Below are 27,207 nucleotides of genomic sequence, written 5' to 3'. Positions count from 1 at the left end.
AGTTTATTGGTTTCTGTAGTTACTCCTGTCTCTGAAGAGATGCTTTCTTAGCTCAACTCCACTGAAAGAGAAGCATCTTTGCACCTATAGACTGTGGATTCTGCCACGATTTTCGTGTTTTAAGACACACTTGACTATCCATGGCAGTAAAAGAAAAAGGGTGAGTGTGTCTCAATTTTCTTATTTCCCAGAAAGGTCAAAAATCACAAAGTCAATTCAGAAATGTATTTCAAAGTCATTATTTAATAAGACAATGTACAAAAATATTGGCGCTGATACAGCAGGCGTAGCATTGTGGGAAGTGGTTAGATAGGAAAAATTAACAAGGAACCATACTGTAAATGTAGGGCTGTAATGGTAGTTTGGTAAAGAAAATCCTTCTGTAAATTACGTAAACACAGATTGATATTTGTGTCGGAATCCAGAACAAATATTACTAAAATCGACGAAGTAAAAGGCCATAATTCAGACATTTATTTATTATGTATCAGCGGTCAGTTATGGCACATTGTCATCTTGTTTTTACCTCCAAGGCATTGGTCGGTTTCATGGTTACTTTACTACACTTAAGACTATAAACGTTGTACTGGTTGTCAAGACCAGGGAAGTAGGGGCTAAAGTAGCTCAATTCTAAAGCAGAAGATGTTTTATGATGATGTTAGAAGCTTACAGGCTCTAAGAAGGGATTAAGGGGCTGAAGAGGTTTTTGGGTATCTGTGGCTCAGTGATATTTAAAGGATCTGTCGGGATCTTCCATAGCTCATGCCCTCCTGAGAGGCTCCCTTATTTGACCCCATCTGTAGACCGATCACGTTTTTGCCCGCCTTCAGCTGGTCGTCGCTGAAGTCCCGCTTGTTCTCCATGGATTTCCTGCAAAAAAGTCACTGAATTAATAGACCTAAAACTGCAGGGTTCACTTATTCTAATTGGAGTAGATAAAGCAGTTGACATGCCCTGTATTGGACTCACTTGAAGAACCAGTTGGGGTCTCCGTTGTATGTGCCTTCATCCTTCGTGAAGGCCAAGCTTCCCAGAGCTGACAGGGTCCTCTGCACCGCCGCCAGGTCCTTACCTGTCCACCCACACACACACAGCAAGGCTTATCAACTCCAGCATCACTCACATTATTATATTTCTGAGTGCATCGTCACATCCAGGCACCTTTTACTCTACTGCACAAACAAAGTGCTTAATCTCAAGCCAGGTTTTTTTGTCTTCTACCATGAAACGCCGCCTCACCTTCCCAAAGATCCACGGTCTGGAACATGTCGGTCTTGGTGACGCCATACTTCTCCGAAGCGTTGAGGAACTGGGAGATCTGCTCCATCTGTTTGAAGGCCGCGGTTGAGCTCTGGATCTTCTTCACAGGTTTCTCTCCGGTGAACAGACTGTTGATCAGTTCGCTCAGGACCTGGGGAAGACCAGACGGAGTGACGGGAGGTAGAGGAGAAGGAGAAGGTGAAGAAACATGAACAAAAATATCAATCAGGTAAATAAACAGGCTTAATTTGAGGTTGTCTTGCATCAAACTTCAGCTTTTGTTGCATTTGTAATGCTTTGTTTTTCTTTATTTGTATTGACTTTGAGTAATGTGAAAGAAATAAGATTTAAAATATTTATCAAAGTTACATACAGACATTCAAAATTTGATTTGGCTTAATTATTGCTTTTAAATTCAGTTTTAGTTTGATTGCATGTAGATTTTGTCCAAATCTTAACCTAAAACAGTAGTGGATCTCACAGCAAAAAAGAGACATTTAAACTGTATCGTTTTATGTCAGTAAAATGCTTAACAATACGAGGTAGCCCTGCAGCAACTTGTGATTGTCGTTTGCAACTTTTCTGCCAGGTTTGATCCTGCTTTCTTCACCAGATCTCATTGCAAAAAGGGAGAATATTAAACTTCAAGGTGTTATGTGACTTACATGAAATTAAAATAGATGCCTTGCAGCTGTTTCAGAGCGAAAACATCACAAAAAAAAATCATGTAGGTGATTCTTATTCGGTATATTGTTTATTAGTCAGATTTTAACGGCTGATTTATGAAATTGAAGATTGCACTCACACATCCGTCCTTCAGCCAGGCCTGGAAGCCCATTTTCCCGGCCTCTGGCTTTGCCACACCGGAGCCACACTGGCGGCTGATCCACTCCACCAGGATCTGCTCCAGCTCAGAGTCGTACTTCCTGTCGATCTTATCCTGAACGTGCCGGCTCATGCCGAAGGCGGGACCTTTGTTAGCCATGCCGACTCCCTAAAGAGAGTGTGCAAAGGAGGAAGGGGCGATGCAATAAAATTAAGGAGAGTCAAAGAGTCCCGAAAAAAAATGACTAGTATAATTACTGTTTTCTTAAACCTTTTTGTCCAACATTTTAGTTTTTAAGGCGATGCAAACAGCTAATATTCACATTGCAGTGCTGTTGCACAAACATGCATCGCTGAGCAAATCATCTAACTTGAAGGCATATATACTTACAAACACAGTCAGATACTTCTTAAATATACCATACTGTATATAATATGTAATACAATGGAGGACATGCAAGTCAAAAGCGTGTATTTAAGCGTAGGCTCAGCACTTATTTCAACACCTTTTCCCAGAACAGTGGCGGTAACAGCGTTGTGTCTCCTAATACACACCATTTAGCCCCATCAGGACCTGTGTCCGAGGCAAAGTGGTGGACAATGGGAGCTCTATATCAGCATTTGCATATTTCTTTCATTTTACACAAACACACACACTCTCTCTTTCTCTCTCCTGGTGCCAACACGTATATCATTGCCAGCATTTTTGCCTCTTATGCCTCTGTATTGCCTTTGGGCCGACAGCCAAGTGCAAAACCCCATATCAAAGCGCTTTCTGCACCATCCAACCTTTGTTGCCATCTTGATGTCAGGTCGCTTCAACTTCCTGTTCCTGGGGAGGTTCAAAGTTCAAGTGTTAAAGGTTAAAACCCAGGAGTTGACCGGAGGAGGCTCATCTCTGGAACAGGACGGGAAATGTTGTGATCGAGGGTAACAACTAAATGTACTTTACGAACAATTGGCAACCCCCTTTGTGTGTATGTTGTTTTTCAAATCGGTCACAGGATTTTTTCCCAGCTGGCAGTGTTAATTCACTGCAAGTGACAGAATGTCAAGATGGGCCAAGACTGGAGAGACGCAAGTCTTTTTATGTTTTAAGTAAATCTGTCTCATAATACTGACGATATACAAACTGAAGCTAACACGCAAGTTCTTTCTCCTTTCCCTACTTAATGCTTTATTATTTTTTCCTTTTTTTTGTTTTTCCTGTATTGCTCCCTTACATCCTTTCTTCCATTCTTCTCGCCACACAATTCCACAGTTGTACTCAGCATCACTTCTGGTTTACAAAAGGCCAATATGGTGACGGCCAAAGTAACAAACTCAAGTACTTCATAACGGCAGTTTGCAAACTAGGTCGGTGACGTCTTCACAGTTACTTTGTCCACTTCTTCCTCTATATACAGTCTAGGCTGAATATATAAATCCAATATCTGTCTATTTGGCTGCTAAATGCTCCAATGTGTTCACCTTTTTCTGAGCAGATAATGTAAGTTTATTGGAGCTTTTTCATGAAAGCGGCTGACTGCTGCAGCTGGAGACGATCTAATGAGAGTCTGATTTACTGTCAGTAAGTAAAGTACCATTTATCATACAGGATTTAATCGTAGTGGAGTATTTCTGACCTTGTGGTAACGCTAAACAAAGCACTTGTGTACTTGTTCCACCGCTGCAAGTAGATCTCCTGCATGTCTGCATATGAGAGTCTGCGTGCCAACGGCATTAATGGATTCCTGCCCGGAGTGTCCGCAGAGTTTCACCACCAACCCTGTGTAATATTCTTTGCTTTCCCAGCGGTGCTTTTCTAGGCCACAAGAAACCAAACACACATGCTGGGCAACACGCTCACTTACATACAACCACAAGTTCATATACTATATATTATCTTCATACGTCTGTGTTTCCTTCTTCCTGGAACACACACACACACACACACACAGAGACACACTTATACCCGCTATTATTCCCACCGACCTACGTCATTATATAATCATTATCACGGAGTGATGTGTTTTTCTGGTAACCTGTCTTTTTTTTTCCATTGGCCTCTAGTTCGTAGCCTTATAAACTATTCTGTGGACCACCATTTTAAATCACACACATTACACTCTTTGTAGGGAAAGAAATAGAAGTTATGTAAACCGCATGAACTCACTGCCTTCTAATGTCTTCAGAAGAGAAGAGAAGCACTATTTCTCCCTTATGTCCAGTATTAGTCTGTTTGTGAGCATTGCATGACAACCATCACGTAATATTTTAAGAGGTCAAGGAGGTCCGTCAGGGCCTGGTCTCTATTTCTGGTATTTATGTGCATCTAGGGACCTGTTGTTATCCTTGTGACCCGGCCCAGAGCCAATCACTCAGAATTATCCAAACAAGCTTCTGTGTTGTCTGGCTGCTTCTTGACATTTGAGGCAGTACTCGCATCATTTCTGTAAACTGCATTCTTATACGTCGTCAGACCCAGTTGTTATAAACTCGCTCTATAAAACTGCCTTTTCAGTAGGGGGTATAACGTAAGGGATGCTACATTGAATCCTGTAACTTTTCATATATTTGCTACAGCTGTTTCTGTAATTACTCCTTCTACAAGTGCTATAAGTACTACTGGTATTGATGGTACAAACTTGTACTATACTGCATCAACAACAACTAATATCTGTCCCTGCAACTTGCAAAAGCATGCATGTTGAACCTACATTGTAAGTGTCATTTAAAGAATTTCTACAGATAAGAAATGGAAAAGATTTTATATTTAAAACAAAAAACAAACAAAAAAAACGATGTACTTGTACAACTATTTGTGGTTTTAATTCATTACTACACTGTGAAAATTAAAAGCGCCTTAAATGTCCAATCCAACCTAAGAAACCCTTTAAATATGATTAGATTACTCAAATTTCCAATTGGGTACTCAAAGAACTTAAAATGATATAGAAGGTTCTCCAAGTGAACTTCCCTAAAGATGAGGTTCTTGGAAGAACCCTCAACAACCTAAAGGCTCCTGCAGGAACCTCTGACCACCACAGTGGGTTCCAGAAAGCACTTTTCTTCATCTCACAGCTTCTGGAGGAAACTTATTTAAATGTGAGTGAGTCCTCAAGCACATCAAAGGGTTCCTAGATGAACCCAGGGCCTAAAAGGGTTTCACTCAAGAAAACACCTGGAACAACTGAGGTTTTTCAATTATATTAAACAGGAATTATATCATTAAAAGTTAGATGTAGGTCATCAAATGTTTCCAGGAAACGTTTCTATTGAGCAGTGATTGAGCAATTAAATAAAAGTAATGACCTGCAGAAAAGACTACAATACAAAAAGGAAAATACAGTCTGCCATGGCTTGTTTCAAACGTCCTAAAGCTCCGTATCCCACAATCATGACTTGTGTTTTGCTCTGTTTCTCTATTACCATGGTAAATCCTCACGGCAGAGCAGGAAACCAGTGTGAGGCCTGCGGCAACAGCTTGAGAGGACATGGCGTCATGCGGCCTCGCCTCCCCTACAAGTTAACGAGCTGACCACCACATAATGATTTGGCACGTATAAACTGCCTGGGACGCGTTAACAGTCACTGTCATAATTGTATGCTATAGAGGTCGGGGTTGTAAAGCATGCTAAAAGCATCCTCAGCTCTCTCTTATGCTGATGTTCTGTGTCTGTAACTCCATCCTCTTTTGTTTCATGGCTCTGGTTTATGAATCTGCTGCTTTGCTCACATGTGCCAGACTTTTACGAGCACTGACAGAGTTTTGTAAAACTGCTGCCAATGCCAAGACCCTTCCAGGTTCTGCTTATTCTTCTGACAAACGTAATAGCTGCTGTGCGTCTGAGATGGTGTCTTACTGACTCTGAAGTGGTGCTGTCCGACCAGCCCCCTTCCCTCTGTTGGTTCTGCTGTGTTTATGTGCTGCCACATGATTGGCAGTGGAGATACTGTTATCTGCTCTTGTTGTTGCTGCTTAGAAGCTAAACTGCCCACTGGTACACTTCACTGATGTTTCTTCTGGGCTGGTTGTTACTGGAATCACTGGGTGTGCTGCCATCTTTGTCACAAAGCTTTTAAATATTGTTTTCAGTTGTTAAAAAAAAAAAAAACTTGTTAAACAGAGATTAGAAATTGAATGAGAATTTATCTGTGCATGTCTTGTTTGTTATGCTTTCTATCTCCAGGGCTGCAGACCGGGTTGAGTCTAATCAGCGGCATTGGACACACCTGGGCCTGGTGTGTCCAACGCATTAAAGCCTGAGCAGCAGCGGTCCTTTATTGGCACCCTTCCTCTCCCCTTATACCACCGTGTGGTGGAGTTTGGTTGGAAAATATATTACCCCCGAAACAATACCTGAATCATAGTAAGGATAAACACTGTAATTGCAATAAGACAAAACACAATGAGGTGGAAATCCCAGACATCAACACCCACACAGGATTGAATGCAACAGTAACTCAAACAAATGTATGATACTCTGATATCATTTTCAGAAACTTTAGTAAACTTCCTACTTAGATATGCATATATGTGATAGCTATTATTCAAATGCATCCCAAAGTGTATCTGCATACGGACCTCTCCTTGGACCTTTGGGTCACACTGCTCTTATTTTGAAATGTCTACAACTTCTAAATTCAAACACAGAAGATAAAGAACACATGCGTATTTCTGTTTTTTTTTTAGGAAGCCAGGAAGGCCTCAAAACTCTTGACTGAGAGGTCTATAAAGCGACGTCCGACTAAATGTCCCAGCAGTTTCATCCTATATGGAGGAATAAAAGAAAGGTATACTCACTGTGTGAAGGAATAGGTCAGTTCTCTGCTGGCTACTAGTGCAGCGTGCGTGGCTGAGTGTGGATGCTTGACTGAGTGTTTGTATATGCGTCGCAGGGACCTCCCTCTCAAAAAGGCCGGCTTAAAAGGAGCAGATGAGGAAAGATGACTTCACTAGTCTACCAAGAGAGAGCGAGAGAGAGAGAGGGAGGAGGGAGTGTGAAGGAGAAATAGGAGGGAGAAAGAGGAAGGAGGGGGAAAAAAAGGAAACTTCATCCTTAAAAGGGCATGGCCTTTCAGCAGCTCCCTCTCCCTATCTGTCCGCTTACGTCGAGTTAAAAAGTCCAGCCTTATTTGGGAAGAGCTGTTCCATGTGAGAGCAGAGACAGCATGCCAGGCGGCGTTGGTTTGGTCAGCAGGAATTCTCCAAATACCTTCACCACATCCCTCCTCGTTCAAAGAGGGGAGAGGCTGACGGGCTGGTGGAAAAGGAGGAGTAGAGATGGAGCGAGGAGAGATGGGACTCAAAGAAACTGTAGAGAAAAGAGGGAAAGAGTGTTAAGATGCAGGGAAGGAACTATGTCATAAATGACTCTTTGTTTTCAGGTTGTTGCACATTTGGGGAGGGGAGGACGAGGAGAGGAAGGAGGAGAGAGACAGAGGTGGGAGCGAGGAGGAGTAACAGAGTCACCATAATTCAGCCAGATAACTCCATGTAAGTCCTGGCTCTTCAGTGGCTGCACCCCGCCGCCACCACTCATTTCCATCACTTTTCCATCCCATTACGGTCACTCTTTGGCAGCGTGTGAGAGGTGTCAGACGTTTGCTGTGGCTGCAGTTGGCTTCATTCTCACAGTGGAAAGTCAGAAGTTCGATGGATCACACTTGAGATGACCAACATGTGTACCCACTCTTACTTAAACACACACACACACACACACACACACACACACACACACACACACACACACACACACACACACACACACACACACACACACACACACACACACACGTGGGGTTCATAGACGAAGCAGCAACAAATCAAATTGCAATCTCTGGCTTGTGCACATTTTGTTTACTATACATGAACACAAAACTGCATCGTTGTCCTTTGCAGTGTGAACAAAGCACATGAAGCCATGAGGTAAATGGTGAACATCTGCATTATATTCACAGTGTTATTCCTTTGTGATATTAAGAAAATAATCTGGTCACTGTCACAAAATACTTCTCTTGTAATCACAAGAAATAATCTGTTTAGTTTCATCGGTCTTTAACATTTTGGTTCTGTATTTTTTTAGTGGCTGTGGTCATCTCATTAAGTCCTGCTGCGATCAGCTGTAACTAGAAACCAAACATTCCCGTGTGTTTTACTGGCTGTGTTTTTATGTGCGTTGTCACGATCAGGCTTTGGCTTGTGTGTTCTGTGTGTCTTTGATTAACCTGTCAGCCACCGCCTCAGCACCAGTCCAACTCCCTTCACCTGTCCCTGATCAGTGATCAAGCTCTCCCTCATCAGCACAGCTCAACTGACCTGTGTCGACGTGTGATTAATTCACCTTTCATAGTCTACTCTGACGAAAACTATGGACGAATTAAAACACCAAAGTGAAAACAATTCAAAGAAATGACGTTGAGTACAGTACACATATGATGTATTTCTACTAACACATTTATATATAACTCGAACTAATTTGCAATAGCAAAATGTGTTTTGAAGGAAATGCAATGACACCCAGATTATGTTCCCTGTTAACATCATGAGATGTTGTTCAGTTAGTGATTAGTTACAGACATGTTGATATGGTTATGTTTTGCAACTCACAGGTTTTGCGGTTTAGGGGAAAGATTGTACCTCAGTTTAATCATGAAAAATCCAGTCTTTTCTTCAGGTGCAATTTTCAATCCTAAATTTAAATTTGTCTAATACTTTGGTTTATTTGGAAAGTAGGCTACTGTTACTGCGTTTATTATACAGGTGAAACAAGTCAACGTCTTTATGACCAAATGTGGAGTTTAAATACACAGTAATACAATGTAACTTTGTATCATAACAGTAAAAAAAATGCTTTACTTACAGATATTTGCTGTGCTATTTAGTAGACATACTGTAGATTGTACAGTAGTTTAGTGGAGAGATTGCTGCCAGTAATGTACTGTATTTAAAATTAAATTCTTTTTTTGCCAAAAAATGCCCTAAAATACGCACGAATAGCATAATCAGCAATTTGACCGAGCAATGTTGTCTATAAAAAATTGATACTTCCTTAAATCCTATGATCCTCTGAGTGAGACCTTTATCTCTCTGACAGGAAATTAACTTTATAGAAAACAGAAATAGTTCGATATTTTGTGAAAATAAAATTTTGGGAAATGCGCTCGTTCTCTTTCTACAGTTAACCTGCTTCTCTCTCAAAAGGTTACAAAATCCATCTCCCAGCTAATCTAACGCTCACCTGGCTGGAGCTTCACATTTAACGGACAGATATCAATCATCTCGTCTCACTCAGGCAAGAAAGCAAATAAGCATATTTACCAAAATGTCAAACTGTTCCTTTAAGTATGTCAGGGCTTCCTGCTACCTCTTAGGAGTTAGCTATGGAATGCCTGGTATGTCTAAAAGCTGTGTGTGCAGCATGAAGATGCTGCTACGTCATGTGTTTATTCAACTGAAGGAATTCACAGCCCATCCGTGGTTTGTATTCATTTGTAATAAGCTTCCATTAAAGGCACTTGTTTACTGTGATGTACTCACGGGCCAAATGCTAGCAGCGCTATGACTCCCAGATTATATCAATGCCTCTGACCGCTACCTATTTCCATTAATGGTCTATGTGTATGTCAATGTGTGTGTGTGCGGCAAGCTGAAATACATACCAAATTTAAAAACAAAAGGCACACCACCTGTCAAATTAAACTTTTATTATCTCCAAATCAAAACAATGTCACACTTGTTCCTCTGTAGACAGTTGTGTCTATTCACATGCATTGTATGTCTTCTAATGATGCAAATACATCCAAACCTGTCTGAAAGTGTAATACCCATTCTCTTCAGCGTCGGGGTACAGTATGTAAGCGGTGAAGATATTGTGCTGCAGGTGTCCGCAGAGCTTCCTCCCGGGTATCAGCTCAGTGTAGACCTGATCACCTCGCTGCAGCTTCAGCACCAACACCTGAAAGAATACACAGCGAACATGTCACGTTTCATGGAGCCACTGAAGTCGACGCTACAATGGGGCCGTGCTTTTTAATTCAGGGATCCCTCGGCCGAGGATCGACCTGCCCGAGGAGACGAGGCTCGCAGAATCAGTCATATCTTTTAAACCACTTTTTATTTCATGTATTTACTGTATCGATTGGTTTTATCGTTTCATATATTGTGTGTTTTATCATTGTGTGTTTTCATTTTACCTCAGTTTGTCTTGCTTTTGTTTTGTCTGTCAAAACTCTGTTTTTAAAGGAGCTATATAAATACGTAAAATATTTATTTGGTACATTTTAATATGTGATTACCATTTTTTAAACTTTGCTCTTAAACAGTCCGATTTTTTCGTATCTTACGTGATTGCCGGTGTCTTCAAAGTCTTCTCGGTTGTTCTCCCACACGCTGACCGCCACCGTTCTTCATGAGCTGGACCTACAGATACGACAAAACACTAAAAATTAAGACGTGCGGTTGCCATGCCGGTAAACCAGCTGAATTTGTTCAGAAACATCTGGGTTTCTTCATAGTCATCTTGTGAAGCCCATCTGGGTTTACTTAGAGGAGCCCATTCCTCCACACATTTGAGTAGACTGTGAAGGAGAAGACATAAACACCAGCACAAGGAGCAGTGAAGACACCTGGAGAGGGAGGGGAGGAGTTAGTAAAAATACAAATGGTAAAGCGTTCATAAATCGTGTGTGTGTGTGTGTGTGTTTCCTACCCAATGAAGGATGATATCCATTCGCATCGTTAAGACTGACGCTGGCGTAGTAGGGGATCGGCACATTGGTATTGAAAGGACCAAAGCAAAGATCAGTGCGAGCACTGAGAGCCATGGTGGCTCTGAAGGCAATCTGTCTGTAATCTGAGAGTAAGAGAGAGATTTATTTGCACTGTACATAAAAAGACCCCCAAAAAAAGATGTGTGAACATTCTGAGTGTGTATCGCCACATGCGTTGGTCCAAATCAGTCTACGCGCGCTCACCTGTGAGCTTTTTCACTTTGTATTTCAGCGAGATGATATGGTGAAGTATTCAATCCTCTCGTATGTATCCTCCTCTAATTTGAACATTTGATCGGCTGCACAGCAGCAGACACGCCGGCGCTGGAAGGCACAGTTGCAGTCCCACGTGACGCACGGCCACTTCCTGTCCACTTTCCATTCGACTGGATGGAGGAAGTGGCGTGAAAGGGAAAGTGAGACGTGAGAGACCTATTCCACATTCAGCATTCACGACAGACGTACAGGTGACAGATAACACGACTGTGTGGAAGAGTGCCGGATGAAAAGGAATGAAATGTGTTGGCTTACGTGCTGCCTGTTTCCCCTCAACTCCCCACGACCGCAGAGGAACTGCGACCCCAACAGAAACACAAGTGGTAATACAACCATCTGGAAAAAAAGAAGAAGAAGAAAAGTTTTCAGTATCCAGTCATGGGTTAATATATGCACCCAAACCAGAGAGGATAACTGCTCAGAGCAGTGTCACAAGGGGAGTTACATTTTACTTTAAAAAACAATCTCTGCCTGTTTCTGTTCAGGAAATGTGACTTTGAGTAGTCCAACAAGTGGTTTCAGAAACATGTATAGTACAGAACTCTACTCAGATTTTATCCACTTTTCGCCCAATTTGCACTTTATGATTTGGTGTCCAATATGGAAATAATTGAGATTTTCCATTTCCACTAAACAACACTGTAAGCACGGGTTTAATGATCCGCAAGCCTCTGGTTTAACAGCATTTCACAGATTTGATTGTGTAAGAACCTTCTTCACGTTGAAATAATTCCTTTAAATGCAGACAATGTACAGACAATGTTTAAACTACAAACCATCACATCAATGCTTACTTGGAAACTGAGATAAATCTGCTCATAATCAGCCGAACGGGGCAATGTTAGCTGTCTGCCCCTCGTTAAACAACATGGCACCAAGTTAACTCGTGGCCTTTAAAGAAATTCAAACATCCAGCATCTGGTTCTACATCTCTTCACAAAGGCTTCAATTATCACATGGAATAATCAATGTTATGAAGGTAGACCAATCCAAAAGTGACAGGAAGTACAGATACACAACTGACTTTATTTAATCCAGGTGCTTACAATAATCCATTGATTTGTTTTGAGGTATTTCATCTCACAATTACTCTTTACACTTCAAACCCAACCTGTTTTTGTGGCACAAAACCTCATCGCTATACCCAATGATTAGCGGAAATATTTCAGTTAATTATTGGGTCTAATGATGGTGATTGACAGCCAGAGAGACCAATTAGTTGTTGGTTTTTAAACTGTATAATTTGAGTTTCAATGTCCTCCTGAAAATAGTATTGAATTACTTGAGTTTGCTGGCAAAACGCAAGGCCATGCTCGTGAGCGTTCAAGAGAGAGAAGACATTCAAAAAATGTTTCAAAATAAATCCTCGTTTGAACATGAATCAGGACTCTGCACTGTAGGTTAATAAATAACAAACAGCTGTGTCTGGAGAAAGGAATGGGTGGACAAAGTGAAGATACTACAGATAACTTAAGAATGGAAGGGGAGCTTAGAGCGTCCAGGTCACCGAAGTGTGGGGATCAAATCGCTTTAGTCACAGAAGAAGCCATCTTTGTTGGTCTATATAGGCCACTATTCACTACTCAACCATCAACAATGCTTTAAGTTAACCTTCATCCCAAAATAGTATGTTTGAAAAAAAGAGATATATGGATAAAATGTGTGTGTTCTTGCTCTTTTATTCACTTACAAAGATATTTGTAGAAAATGTACATCAGTACAATAAAAGCCGTTGCAGAAAGAATAACATGAAAACCAGACATCTTTGTTTCTTCTCTAGAAGGATCTGCAGAGCACATTTACTTCCCTATGAAAAAGTGTCGCATGCTTCCAACCGAACAAGCAAGTTAGATATAAAAAACAAAAAAAAACAGCATTCATATGCAACTCAATCCAATTGGCAAACAGTCACTGTAGATCCTAATCCTGCACAGAACCTGAACCCTGGGAAGAGTGGGCCAGTGAACTGGCTCTGGTGCTGGTGGATGAGATCCGCCTGGTTCTGGGCGATGCGGTAAAAAGCCAGAATCCCTGTGTGCTGGTCCAGATAGATGCCGATCCGCCGGGCCTTAGACGAGGCCAGTAGTTTCTCCTGGCCGTCGTGCCAGAAGGAGAAGCCGGTCCCGGACCAGTACAAGCTCCAAGACTGAGCGTTGTGGCCCAGACGGCTGCTGTCGTCAGAACCTTTACGTTCCATCTCCTTGTAGGCCACGCCGATGCTGAACTGCAGGACCAAGAGGAAACGTGATCAGGAAAAGAAGCTTATCCAGGGTGGTGCTTCGGGCCAACGTCAGCATGCTAACAATACTAGCATGTTGATGTTCAGCAGGTCGTGTTTTTACTTTGTTAACATCCTAACAGAACATTAAACACAGTATACAGCATAGCTGAGGCTGAAGCAAAAGTCATTCGTTTTGCAGGTATAGTACTTTTAGTGTTGGACAAATACGAATTTTGAAAGGATTAATAAATGTTAAGGGGTCTCTTAATTTGTCACAATTCATCCAAAGAGGGGGCATGATTGTGTGAAACAAAATTTGTTGAGACATTCCAATCAAAACCACAAATATGAACCAGGAGGAAAAGTCGGAGGATCGCCTCATTAGGATTCATCGTTTTAGGACCATGAATGTCTATATTTCAGATATCAGTCTGGACTTAAGTGTGTGACGGACCGACCGACATTGCCATCAATAAAAACAAGTTGCTAATGACCTGGGAGTGCATATCAGCAGTTATTTTTGAATATTCAAAACCGTTACAAAATATGCTGTTTAGTATGTTCGTGAGTACATTACATCACGACCTGCCTTATTGTAAACCTCTTGCAAGATAATGCAACATTTTGCCATGTTTGACTTTTTTTTTACATCACCTGCAGTCGTTTCTTTTGTTGCTGTTTCTGCTGCTTTGTTTTATTGTGCAAACAAATAAACCAAATATTGCATTGTAAGCATGTGCACAGCTGAAAGCACCCATGGATCTACCTTCTTGCCGGTCCACTCCACCTCCCAGTAGTCAGGGCTCCCTGCCAGGGCCTCCCTGCAGAGAACCTGCCTCCAGAAGTGGAAGCGCTCAGGGTGGTCTGGTAGGTTCAGGTTCTCAGCCCGCATCGTGGCCTTACGACCACCGTCTGACAGCTGCACGTGGCGATACACCGTGTTGACGTCCATCGTGGGTTCGAAGCGATCTGGGAGGGAGAGGATGCATTTTAATGAAGAATCTGCTCCTCCCTGAAGGCTTTGACACAGCGTTCTTTATTCTGTTTCGTTTGGTGGACTCACGTTTCAGCATTTCTTCTCTCGTCTTCGGTTCCAGGTTGAAATGTTCCACTGTTGTTACAGGAGGTGCTTAGAAGGGAAAAAACAACATGAATCAATATATCAAACCAGGGATCAAAAAGCGTCTTCACTACTGCAAGAGGAAGTAGTTCATTGACGTGTACAAGCAGCTTCTGATGCATTTGTGTTTACTTTGAGGTTGACGAGGAGGGATGGGTGGAGGTGGAGCCGAAGCTTCATGTTCAGAGAGATGGAGGGGAAACAAAAGAAAATGTAAACCAAATTAGAACTCGACTCCATGACTTCTGACATCACTGGAACGTTGTGCATGTACTGCAGCAGGCTTTCTTATTCTTACCTTGAAGGTATGAAGGACGTTTTGTTGAATTCTCGTGCCCTGAATAGATGAAGCAAAAATATTAACCATGGGACTTTCAAACAGCCACATTTAAACAATCTCGCGTCCATGTACCTTGAGGTCGCGGAGGTGGTTGGTCTCTCGTCATCACATACACTAAAGGAAGGAGAGGGTGAGCAGTTACAAACATCTGAAGGTGCCCCTTTCTATAACAGTCAAAAACAAACAGCTTTTTAAGTTGCCGTACCCGTGTTTGGTGTGGTGGCCTGACTGCTGTCGTTAGCAGCTGCACCACTGGCTGTTGAAGCCCCAGGATCAGGATTCACTACAAAGAAAAGGAAAGTTGTGACTGTCAGGAGAAGGGAGGAGAAGAGAGGCGAGGAGGAGGATGAGGAGGAGACGATCACTGACCTAATGTGGCGATCTTGGCCAGGCCGTTTTTGCAGAGGTCCTGCATTGACTCTTGCAGCTGTTTCATGGCCGAGCGGACGGAGGCCACCGCCGCTTCCTCCTGACTCAGCACGGACTCTCCTGTGGCACCCGTCTGACCCGGCGGCTCCATGATGAGGAAATTCTTAAGATTGAATGACACAACAATACTTATCAATCCTGTGAAATTCAAATGAAATCCATCTCTGGCAAAGCTTTGCGTCAAACTTGCTACCTTCAAGAAGCAGATGTCGTCCTGCATGTCGGCCAGCCGGCTCAGCTCCTCGCTCTTCCAGCGCAGCGGTGCCACCTCCTGCTCCAGTTTGTGGATCTGGCCCTCGACCCGGCTGCCTAAGGAGGTCTCATGGTTATCGAGGAGCTCGCCGACCTGGATGCCGGTTAGATTCACGCTCTTGACGAGCTCCGTGAATACGTCCGTGCTCTCTTGCTTCAGAGCCTGCACCAAGGCCTGGGAGTGCCCAGAGAGGAGGAGAAGAATGTCAATGTGTGTGTGTGTGTGTGTGTGTGTGTGTGTGTGTGTGTGTGTGTGTGTGTGTGTGTGTGTGTGTGTGTGTGTGTGTGTGTGTGATAAGCAAGACGTCAGAAACGGTTTCTACATCAAACCATCAAAACTGTTGCTAACCTTGTGTTGGCGAGCAACAAGTGGGAGCTCCACAAGCCTCTTTTCAGTCGCCTGGATTCTCTTCTGTATGTCCACCTGCATCTGAGCCAGCTCTTTCTAGACACACACATCATCCATTGCTTCGTATAGATACAGGTATAATATAGAAAAGAGGCCGCGCACACACACACACACACACACACACACACACACACACACAATGCAGGGCAGTAATGGACCTTGATTGTACTTTGTGATGAGACATGTGAGATGTTGTCATCAAATATTTTGACCTTAAAGAAGGCGAAGAGCACTTCCACACAGGAATGTGCAGTAAAAACACATTTTACAAGTACTTCAAGTTCAGCTACATTTTGGAAATGTGACACAACACAGTCTGTTATTCACCCACACCTCCTCTTACACACCAACACAAACATGAGAGGGGAAAATAAAACTACTTAAGAGCACTGATAATATCCTCATGGTGACATTTTCCCTGTCCATTACATACCTGTCTCTCCTTCCTCTCTTCCTGTGCTTTGAGCACACGGTGTCCCTTGTGTCCATGCTGACAACACACCTCACAGACGCACTCCTTGTCCTCGCAGCAAAACAAGTCCAGGGGTTGGTTGTGCTGAGGGCAGGGCCTGGGGTCCTCCGTGGGGAGCTGAGGGTACAAGCTGCCCTGTCGCGTCCCTCTAGCCGGTAGGACCTCCAGGTAGATGGGCATGGATGGCAGCGCAGAGGAGACAGCGGTGGACGAGCTTCGCTTGAGGCTGTTGGTTCTCAGTTTCTCTATACACTCCGCGAGCACAGTGCTCTTGGCCAGGGAGGGTCGAGGGTTGAAGACCTGCCTGCACTGGGGGCAGCTGCACTGACCCTTTCTGTCCCTCTTGTCCCAGTGGTTCTGGATACAAGCCAAGCAGTATGAATGTCCACAGGGCAGCGTGGCCGGGTCCTTCATGGTGTCCAGGCACACTGAGCAGATAAAGGTCTCCTCTTCAGACCAGGCTGAGGCCATAGTGGTGCCGGGGTGGACCGCAGGAGGGTGAGCTGGATTTCTCGGAGGTCAGACCTGGGTGAATGGACAACCAAAAAGGTTCCCCCGTTTGAGAAGGTTACAGAACTGGAGTCTGTTAAGTTAAAGGAAATACTGCCAAAGATGGCAATGCTGAAATGCCAGCTCACATGAAACTCATGCTGCTTAAAAAGCGAGGCAGTCTGGACTCAGGGTGGGGCTGGTAAAACAGGTGGGGTGAGGAGTTTCTCTCGCTTGTGTCATTCGGTGCATTCCCAGTATGTCAAATGACAAATAATAGGCCTCATGAACCTCTGTAATGGCAACTTTACATCACTGTGAGAATTAACTTTTGACCAACAATGGAACCAGATGATAAGTTAAGATTTAAGAACAGCCACACAGTGATGCTAGGGCTCCTTAGAAATAAGAACCATTCTCATGTTTTAAGTCAAGGCCTGGTTAATGTGGAGTGCAATGAGGACAGACTGGTTTTTGCCTCACCTGACTCGTGATGCAAATGTGCAAACACAATGGGGGTCACCAGTCATCAGTCAAGTATTGCATCACAAGCTGAAGAGTTGTAAAAATAGTTTTCCCCCGTCGTCGCAGTGAGGGCAGCACTGACGCGCATGCGCCATATTGACCTGTGGCAGCCGGCTAGCCGGGCGAGTGGACAACTGCCGGTTGTTCAACTTTCAAGGTGAGTGTTTTCTGCTATCAAATAACATTTGAATTACCACTACGGGTCACTGGCGTGTATTCTGACTTCGCTTCGGACAAGTCGGATCCTTCCCCATTGACCACATTTAACGTTAAAGTTTAACTTTGGGATACATTGACATTTGCTAGTTGTATGCTCAGGTTGTAGCAAGCTAGTTAGCTTCGACATCTGCTTTTAGAGCCATATTTACGACTACCAAACCAACTTTTGATGGTTTAAGTTGGGAGTGGAGAACCCAGGAGACCTGGACTCTTTAACGTACGTGTTTATTTTGTGAAAATATTAACGTAACTGTCAAAACTCAGCTAAGCTCGCTAACTAGCGGATGTAGCTAACGTTAAGTTAGTTAACGTAACGTTAGTTAGCGAAGGTTTGAAAGCGGCTATAGCTAATTTAAGGACGAGCTACCAGCTGCACTTTGGAGGTTTGGATACAAGATGAAATAATATTTGGGCTGATGGTTAGGCTACTATTAACCATTCAATTTGGGTAAACCTCAGCAGCTCACGCTAACACTTTCACTCATACGTAACTTAAGCATCACTTCTCTGCCGGTGTAGCCATGTCGCATGTATGCTTCACCTGAGCTGTGAGATGGCCCCACATTTAATACACAAATCACTTGCTTGTGTAATTCGCTATTGAACAAAATGAGCTTCATTGGCTGATGCATTTAATACTGTCTTTGTGTTTTTATTTCTTTTTCCAGGATGTTTAGGGGCCCCCAGGTCCTGATTTGGTCTTGTCCCCTCAGGCCATTGCTGCTATTGAGAGAGTGCCACCTCTCTGGTTTCTCTGAGCACGCTGCTGCTGGATGGCAGGGTGCAAGGGATGGGAAGAGGAGGAGATATGACAAGCTCCCTGGAAGTAAGGAGAGGACATCAGAGACTGGACCTTGTGTAACACAGCTGTCTTTATTTAACTCGAAATGTGACAATCCGAAGCAGAGAGAGGCTTTGTCTCAAAACCTCTCATCCAAAGCCACTTTGTCCAGCTATCAACACCTCCCTCAGGTTCCTGCCTCAGCAAACCCCAAAGCTGTGAGAAGTTACCGTTTAATCAACACAACTTGCCTTCAGCCCTGGAGAAGGCCGTGGGACATTTGCCAACCTTCACACGGTTCCACCTGTAAGACTCGGTGCAACCTTCTCCAAAGCCGTTCGTATTGCAGACAGCACTCTGTTAGACCTTTCAGCTCGTCGACACGTGCGCCATGGATTTTTAACCACTTTCTCAGTAGACGACAACCCTCCAGCCTCTCTTGTCAAAAATACAGAGCAGTTCATCAGGCCGCCGCACACGAGGCCGACGGCTGGAGGGAATGTCTTTCCCTGCAGAATGAAAACCGGTGTCGACAGAGCCTGGGGCCCAACTTGAAGCTGTACGAGGCCGGGAAAAAGGGGGCAACTGAGAGCCAGGGAAAGAGCCAGGGGAGATGGGCGTCAGTCCTGGTCTCTCTGTGCTCTAATCAGGGGGAGCCGGCGGTTCTTTTCACTCTGCGCTCCAGCACTTTGAAGGGCCGCCACAAGGGAGATGTCAGGTAAAGGGGCAGGCGAGAAACTACACTGTTTTAAAATGCTCCAGTATAGTGGCGTCTCTGTCCTCATTTCCTGTCATTTGTAGTTTTGCAGGAGGAAAGAGTGATCCGTCAGATAGCGATGTGGTGGCCACGGCGTTGAGGGAAGCCAGGGAGGAGCTGGGTGTTTGTGTGGCGACAGAGCAGGTCTGGGGCATCTTGAAGCCTCTCAGAGACATGGTGAGTACAAGCGTCATGCATTTAAGAGTCAAACTACACCATTGATTGTCAAGATAGGACGATTACCATTTTATGAATGTAAGGCGGGTAAATAAAACAGTGTTGGTTTATTTTATTCGCTTTTTTTTTTTTTTTTTTAACAAACTGTTCATGGTTTTGTCTAATCATTAATTCAAAACGTTATAATTTTGAGTACTTTGGCTGATTCTGACGCTGCTTGTGTCTTTCGTCTCTCTCATCAGTCGGGCATGATGATTGCTCCTGTACTCGCTAACCTCGGCCCCATGGAGGAGTTGTCCTTCGAACCAAACCCTGTGGAGGTAAAGCTTTTATATCGGCTAGAGAGGGGCGGGTTTCCACATGTGTAAATGACAAGTAATGAACAAGTGAATAGACAAGTAAACGAATAACTTAAAAAACAATCACACCTCTCTTTTGGTGAGTTTCAATGTAAATCCCAAGTGTTTAAACTCTGCTTATTTTGCCTGTTTCTGTTCCAGGTCGAGGAGATTTTCACTTTGTCCTTATCCCACCTGTGCAACCCTCACAACCGCGGCTACACACACTTCCGCTCCGGCGACAAGTACGGATACACTGTACCGGTGTTTCGAAACGGGAAGCATCGAGTGTGGGGTCTGACAGCCACCGCCCTGAACCACACCCTGAAGCTCATTGTCCCTCATTAGCAGCTTTTACAGTTTATAGCACACTTAGACCCCTCATGTGACTCTAGGACTTGATCTAGGCATATGTGCAGTCAAGGTTTGTGTAGCAAAATCAATCCAGGAATCAGTGTGAATGTGAAATATTTTTCTTTTATGAAGCAAAATTTCTTCCCAGTCAGGAGAAGAGATATATATTTTTTTCCACTTGTGCACTTTCTGAGCCTCTGGTGTATAAGAATGTCTACCGACTGGATCATAAAAGTGGTGGCCGGCTGTGAGTAGTTGATATGACGTAACAACATCAAAAAGCAGTGCCAATACTTTAATTATACCTGACTGATTCTTACCTGAACATTTCTCGGTATTTCTCTGTATTATGAGCTACTTTAATTTTCAAATGAAGCTTGAAATCTTCTTTACCAGAAGCTACCAAAATAAAGAATATTAACCAGCTAAATCAATGAGTTTCCCCCTGAGGCTTGTTTTTACTACATTTTTATTTTGTGCAGAGATCATAGTTTCCAGTGTGATTTCAATTCACGTCTGTTTTTATCTCACACTGGATCAAATCTTGACTGTTTAAAAACACTGAAAGGATAGAAGAGCATCGTGTGTGTTGGTGAACAATGCAATAAAGGTTGTTTTGAAGGTATTCTCCCTGTATTCATTCTAAAAAGGTGAGATCTGTTTCTATGTGATTGACATCAAGGCAATAAATAATGCAAAAAGACAATAGGTTTCTAATGAAGGGGGAGTTTGAGAACTTTCTTTTTGCTCAGTTGGTTTCTGAATCACACAGAAAACATCAGTTATTTTTATTTATGTATGTTCTCTTAAAATAGCTACCGTGCAACAATTGTCTGCATCCACAAGCTTTACAGGCAGCAGTCTTTAATGAGGTGATGAATGATGATGCTGAGGACCTGCTGAGTCCAGAAAATTGGTATTCAGTTCTGTAAAATGCCGACCTTTCGGTCCTCAAACTGCTGCCAGTCTGAAGTGAAATGTTGGGGTGGAGACGATCATCTCTAACTGACAAAAACACCCATAAACATCAAGGCAGCGAGCACTCCACGGGGTCCTGTGAGTCCGGCAGGAGGTGGCAGTTGAAGGGCCAGCTGAAGGAGAAGACGTCCAGGGCCTGGCTGCATTGCTGCTCGGCAGAGGAGCAGACTGAGCGGCAGGGCTGGAGGACGCCACCCTGAGGGCTGCACTGGGGCAGAAACATCCCACACACCAGCCTCCGCAAGGGCTCGAAGCACGCCAGCTCCATCAGCACCTGGACGAGAAAACGGAGAAAAGAGGAGCTTGAACGTCAGACTTGAAACAGCTGTATGGTTGTTTTAAGAAGTTAAAGCCGTCGGTGTGTTTTTGTGCCACCAAGGGACTCGATGTTTTGAAGATTATGCAGCAGCAACAAGAAGTTGGTTCGTTATGAAGGTAGCTTCTACCCGGTACTGTCGCAGGAGCGTGGCAGCTTCTCTCTGGTCAACAATGGACAGCCAGATGTTTGGGAATGAGGTGAGGTTGTAGCTGAGGCCTTGACACATCTGCACCTCTATGACCTCACACGATGAAGCTGAGGGCATAGAGAAACCAAATCTTTCCTTTTCCTATTTTACATTTATGTAGTCCAATATTTGTCATTCTCCCTCTAATAGACAAAGGAAGTTATGATGTAATTGCAAACTTTTATTCTGAAAGGGTATTTTGTTTTTGTCCTATGCGGGATTTCAGCAGCAAACCTCTGGGAACGAACACTGCTGTATCTGTGACTGTGATCGGGGTCAGATGTAACAGGGACTCACTGAAGGGAGGGTAGGTGGAGTTGCCACAGCCCTGCTCATCTGCTCCGTCGGGGCAGTCGTTCCATCCATCACACAGCCACTGCTGCTGAAGACACTCCCCTGTGCTGCAGGCAAACTGGCTGGGACCACATGTCCCTTAAATCCAGACAGAAACAAACACTGGAGGGTTATCGAAAGGAAATACTGCAATAGGAAAGGATTTCCTTCTCCCTTTTGAAGGAGTTTAACAAAGCTCCAGTTTTTGGAAGACTGAAAGTAGGTCATATAATAAGAAGAAGCTAAGGAGAGAAGAGGTGGTCTAAAAGAGGTAAGATGTGAAGGAAGTGGTAAGGAGAGAAACAAAGGAGACAGGAAGTAAAACAAAGGAGAAAATATGAAAAGAAAAAAACATCACACAGCTGTTTGGTTACTGTGAATACGAATTAGATTTGTTTTTCATCAAGAACTCACTGCCCAGGACAGACACTGCCTGGTATGTTGCGTTGAAGCCGCTGTCGGCCACTCCCTCATCGGCCACAAACACCACAGTCATGTGGGGGCTGGAGGAGGTCAGGTCTGGAGGGAAGGTGGTACCACAAAACCTGAGACAGAGGTAGAGGAAAGAAAAGCTGCTTCAGAACGCTCTGTGGCAATATATATAACGGGTGACATAAATGTACCTGCGTTTACATGTGTACGTGGCAATCTTGAGTATTTTCATTGAAATAAATGTCTGTTAAGTTCAGTTCAATCCATCACTGAAGGAGGTAAGACAGTAGTGATTGGGCCTATGGTCCACTGATGACAGTGTTACAATATTTATATATTTACAGTACTATGAACTGGGTGTCGGTGGCGACATTCCCCAGAAAAAAAGGCACAATTCCTTCGTTTTCGCTCAGATAGAAATTCTAAATCAACCAGGTCTGTAATGTTAAGGATCGCCACTTTAAACAGCAAGGAAGAGATAACCGAAGCTGCAGTTACTGTCCAGCTTCTCACCTTCCCAGAACTCTTCCAGCTCCAGTGTCGGCGCTGTCGTGCACCTCCACGTAGTCAAACTCACACACGTCCTGAGTCTCCAGGCTGAAGTTCTTGAAGCTCAGCGTAATGACGTGACCCTCCTCGACAGATATGTACCATATGCACGACTGATGGGAAGCAGAAGAACGCCAGATCAGTGAAGAACACGGCCCTGTGATGGGCAGTTTGGAGGGAAGAATGTACCTGCTGGTGAGGGTAAGGCCTGGGGTGGTTTGGACTTGATATGTAGCCAAACGGCCCCGTCTTCTGCCCACCACAGTCTGTTGGAAATGAAAAAGGCCCATGAGTTAACTCTTGTGTTGTTGTTTTCTTTACTTTTTTTTTTTTTTTTACAGACTCTCACCTTTGTGTTTATGACTGCAGTTGGCCTCGTCCGCCTGGTCGTGGCAGTTTGGATGACCGTCACACACGGACACGGGCAGCAGACAGCGACCACTGTCACACATGAACTCCTCTCTGGAGCAGCTCTCTGAGGAAACACGCACAGCAGCAGACGCATGCACTTCAATGGTAATGGACACCAGTGGCATGCATTTTGCAGACGCACACACTACTGACTGTGTCCAGGCAGCGTGGCCCTGTATTGAGCGGTGAAGCCGCTGCCTGCGATGCTGCCATCAGATCGAAAGGTCACCCACACCGAGCCGCTGTTTGTGTTGACTGTCGGTGGTGCAACGTTTCCGCAGAACCTGCAGGAGAGAGATCGACTGTTTGTTTTCTCTCTCTCTCCATATTACAGCTTTGGAGTTGCCAGTGGAGTCTGAACTTTGCACCGCAAATTCTGAAAAGGATTAGCGAGCCAGTCATGTGACATTATTAGAATTTCATGAAATCGTTCATGACGACACTTTCCAAGAATGCAACAAGGCAAAAAGTTTCCTCTTGTGTTGAAATCTTTCCAAGAAGCCGTTCGGTACCGAGAAGCCCTCTCCTGTTATGCACAGAGCTTGAGTGACACCTACCAACCAGTTGTGGTAACGTCATGAACCGTTAAATGCTTCTTTAGGGAGAACAATGCATAGAAACGTTTGAAAAGTTTAGTGTCGCATAAATGAGACAAGCATATAGGTTCATTTGAGTTTTAAATTTCAGGTGTGTCTGCCATTTTCATACACTCAAGTGTGTATTTGCCAGAACACACATCAATACACACATCAATACCAACACGATGAGATTGTTTTTGTTATTCCTCTGCGGAGTGACATTTAGTGCAAGTGCAAAGTTCAAGGTCTTCTTACAACAGAAGCATGAGCCTCTAAAGGAGAGCATTAGGCAGTGTTGTATCAAAATAACATCTGAGGAGAAACTACGCAGCTGTGTCTGGAGAGGAAAAGTGACAAAGGCCCTGAAAGTATTTGATAGGTGGAGATATTTGGGCTTCTGAACTACCTGGTGACCACGGAGCTCTGTTCTATCTGCTGCTGCACCTCGAGCCAGTCAAACAGACAGGGAGACGGCCCCTCGACGGTCAGAGAGGTAACGTGGATCTGAACCTGGTAGGGGGGTGCGACTCGGATCACCCACACGCACAGCAAGTTGGGGGGATAAGAGCCGGGGTGGTTTGGAGAACTGAAACTGCCCTCTGAGTCGGTCAACACCCCTCCACAACCTGAGAGACACAGAGGGACACCAGCTCCAAGAAAGATATCACAATGTTTTCACGAGTACAATATAAATGGCCATTTAGCTTGAATCACTGACGTGTTTCAGGTGTTGGGATCTTCGCGGGCTGTGGTGCAGATGTACCAGTTGGCAGTTGACTCCTGTTGGCAGAGATTGTGGGTAAAGTTTGGGACGCTCCATCTGCTGTATTCAGCCGGTCTGGAGATCCGGTGGACAGCAACGGATCCTCCGCTGCCTGGCTCTTCATCTCTGGAAACATGACAGGGAGACTGTGGTTGCGGTATTGGTTCAATCAGGATACTTTGTTTTTTTTCAGTTTGCATGAAAAGCACATATTGAACCAGCTATAATCCGAGTTTATAAAAATCCCTGAAAGCCCTTTCAACCAGTTTCTATCTCTTGTTCGTTGTGATGATGAGGGATGCTGAGCTGCAGCAGAGACTCACGTGCGAGGATGAGAGCCAGCGCCAGTCCGAGGGCTGTTACCAGGAGCAGGGCCGCGACACAGACCACCACGGCCCCGCAGCCACAACCCGGGCCCCGCAGACGCACCACACACACCCCAAACAGGCCCCGGCCTAGACCTGAATAACACATTAAACATGTGGGTTTGTGACATGACAGAGGAGATTTTCATTGCTCCCAAAGTTCATTTCAAGATTCAAACTTTCTGTTTCATTTATATATTTATTGCGTGTTATTCCCCGTTCGTTTAAGACTGTCGACTCTTGGATTTTGCAACCACAAAATCCTGCGGACATTGTGTAATTTGATTTGATCATGTTTTTTTGAAATGTTAACTTCCTCATATGTATTTTCAAGTTAAAGGGTGATGTTTCATTACCTACCATGAACTTGTCAAACTTATGAGAGAGAAAACAAGAGTGATCAAACCTAAAGCAGCTTAAGATACTTTTAGTTCCTAGTATGGATCATACACCAAAACCAAAGGAATCAACATTTCCCATCATGCAACTTGGTAGTTGACAGACTCTCCCTGCCTGCCCAACACACATGTCTTTCAAACTCTACACCTCCACGTTTTAATACAGGTTCACTTTAATGCATTTAGTCTGTCATAACCCTGGTGATGACATCACTGTGACATCATTGAGGCTCCTCCAGAGCCACAGGAGATATTGTTCAACTGTTAACACAAGCTAAATGGGATTAACCATGACCAGTGAATTTATCTTTTCCATGTAAAAGTGGTGGATTACTCCGTTAATGCTTGTTTAACACACACTTCTTAACTATATTCTTTAGGATAATCAGAGTGACGATGCAATCCAATTGCTAATCCAGTGCATATACACAGTCTAATACAGTTCAAATTTAGTCACAGAAAGCTGCAAGCTGATTGGCTGACTCACCAGCTGCCGGCGGTTTGATTGGTTCAGGGGTGGAGGAGGACGTCCTGAATCCCTCCACTCTCTCCTCTCGCTCCCCCTCCAGCTCAAAGGCAGGGTTACAGAACACATTCTGCAGAAAGAAAAGTACAAAGTGGTGGAAATGAAACGATATCAATTAAAAAAAACAACGTAATAAAGTTGTAGACGATTGAATAGTAAACATATTCTTACTTTTTCAGTGGATTCATTTCATAATTAATTTCATTTTTATTGGACACCGTCGTCGCCAACAACCCCGTGAGAGTGAGATTTGCTAACGAGCCAAGCGGCACATTTTCACATCTTTCTCAGTGAATAAAATTTAACTTCGACCAAACCGGAGCTGCTTATTGGAACAGTGTAAAAGACTGAAGACGTTTTCGGTGACTTATATTTGGTTGTCTAAGAAACTTGAATTCAGAAGGTGTACAGTTGTATTTGTCTGTTGAGGTGTAAGAATATTTATTTACATTTAGTGAGTTTATTTGTCAGATGAAGCGAACTCGCCTGGCAAATATAAGTCCAACATTCAATCTCTTTTAGCTCTGTTTTTGGTCTCAACCGACTCCTGAGGCAAATATCCGGCTCTTTAGCTGCTAAATGCTCCGATATCTTTAGCTGCTAACAGGTTCTGGGCCAATGAGCTGAAACTCAGAATACTTCCTGAAGAAGAGGCGAGCTGCAGATTCAGGAAATAATTCTCATTCTCATCCCCATGCGAGTGACATCTTTCACATTGTCGTTTGATTTTATACCAATATTGTTTAAAGCCGCTTTAAAGCAACTTACTGAAGAGCATTTTGGGAAATGTAGTGAAATCCAACGCGCTATCATCGTGTAATTGCTGCTCGAGGCCGCTGACAAAGCCCCGCTTTAAATATTTACCCAATATTTACTGTTATATTTACACATTTAATGCTCAAATGAGAGACACGTGTATGTTTCTGGTAAAGAAAATACCATCTGGTCCAATCACACAACTAAGAAGCAGGATAAAAAGACAAAAAAGAACTGGCATAGCAGGGTTTCAGGACCATAAGGCTTGAAATTAGGTTGAATTAATTATAATATTTTTGTGGAAGAAAAATAAATTCTCAATAAATCCAGCTGTTCTAAAGAAAGTAAGTTTGTAAGATGATCATAATGGACTAAACAGGATACAATCTGCTAAACGTCTCATTGTCTCCGTGGCCTTTCCCACATCACATCACCTTCATCAACCACCATGATCCATCTCATCCTCCTCACTCACCTTATAGATATCTGAAGAGTCGGAGTAAACTGCAACCTGGCTGAGGTCAGACATCTTTAGTCCGCTGTCACTGTTACCTCAACATTGTTGACTTTTTGCTCCTGCGGTTCCACTGAGGTGCAGCGAGTTTACGGCCTTA

General features: G+C 43.7%; 4 protein-coding genes and 1 long non-coding RNA gene across 5 annotated transcripts; 1 reads left to right on the top strand and 4 right to left on the bottom strand.

Annotated features, from left to right (window-relative positions):
- Positions 1-223: 223 nt before the first annotated feature.
- On the bottom strand, positions 224-7,012 carry tagln (transgelin). Its single transcript, XM_079272690.1, has 5 exons — positions 6,872-7,012; positions 2,066-2,254; positions 1,240-1,411; positions 970-1,072; positions 224-870 (listed from the first exon to the last, which is right to left on the bottom strand). The coding sequence occupies exons 2-5, from the start codon at positions 2,243-2,245 to the stop codon at positions 732-734; spliced, it is 594 nt and encodes a 197-aa protein (XP_079128816.1). The 5' UTR covers positions 2,246-2,254; positions 6,872-7,012; the 3' UTR covers positions 224-731.
- A 2,873-nt stretch (positions 7,013-9,885) lies between these two features.
- On the bottom strand, positions 9,886-11,213 carry LOC306779966. The gene is made up of 4 exons (XR_013772135.1): positions 11,044-11,213; positions 10,779-10,922; positions 10,414-10,489; positions 9,886-10,025 (listed from the first exon to the last, which is right to left on the bottom strand). It is a non-coding gene; the product is annotated as an uncharacterized lncRNA (long non-coding RNA).
- A 1,790-nt stretch (positions 11,214-13,003) lies between these two features.
- On the bottom strand, positions 13,004-16,829 carry ftr86 (finTRIM family, member 86; the record flags this gene model as incomplete). Its single annotated transcript, XM_079271402.1, has 11 exons — positions 13,004-13,339; positions 14,103-14,305; positions 14,400-14,465; positions 14,589-14,630; positions 14,755-14,793; positions 14,869-14,910; positions 15,002-15,079; positions 15,166-15,328; positions 15,419-15,652; positions 15,827-15,922; positions 16,320-16,829. 11 exons carry the CDS (start codon positions 16,827-16,829, stop codon positions 13,004-13,006), a joined length of 1,809 nt encoding a protein of 602 aa, XP_079127528.1.
- A 629-nt stretch (positions 16,830-17,458) lies between these two features.
- nudt8 (nudix hydrolase 8) lies at positions 17,459-20,619 on the top strand (the record flags this gene model as incomplete). The annotated part of the gene is made up of 5 exons (XM_079271548.1): positions 17,459-17,529; positions 18,260-19,090; positions 19,174-19,306; positions 19,549-19,626; positions 19,807-20,619. The coding sequence occupies 5 exons, from the start codon at positions 17,459-17,461 to the stop codon at positions 19,990-19,992; spliced, it is 1,299 nt and encodes a 432-aa protein (XP_079127674.1). The 3' UTR covers positions 19,993-20,619.
- Positions 20,620-20,910: 291 nt separating this feature from the next.
- mfrp (membrane frizzled-related protein) lies at positions 20,911-27,122 on the bottom strand (the record flags this gene model as incomplete). Its single annotated transcript, XM_079271267.1, has 13 exons — positions 20,911-21,250; positions 21,423-21,550; positions 21,780-21,914; positions 22,230-22,360; positions 22,761-22,909; positions 22,986-23,062; positions 23,146-23,271; positions 23,361-23,491; positions 24,192-24,411; positions 24,504-24,674; positions 24,872-25,003; positions 25,799-25,907; positions 27,069-27,122. 13 exons carry the CDS (start codon positions 27,120-27,122, stop codon positions 21,026-21,028), a joined length of 1,788 nt encoding a protein of 595 aa, XP_079127393.1. The 3' UTR covers positions 20,911-21,025.
- Between the last annotated feature and the right edge of the window lie 85 nt (positions 27,123-27,207).

Source organism: Melanostigma gelatinosum, assembly GCF_949748355.1.
Source record: "Melanostigma gelatinosum genome assembly, chromosome: 7".
NCBI classification, from domain to species: Eukaryota; Metazoa; Chordata; class Actinopteri; order Perciformes; family Zoarcidae; genus Melanostigma; species Melanostigma gelatinosum.
This window is presented reverse-complemented; position numbering and strand designations above follow the sequence as displayed.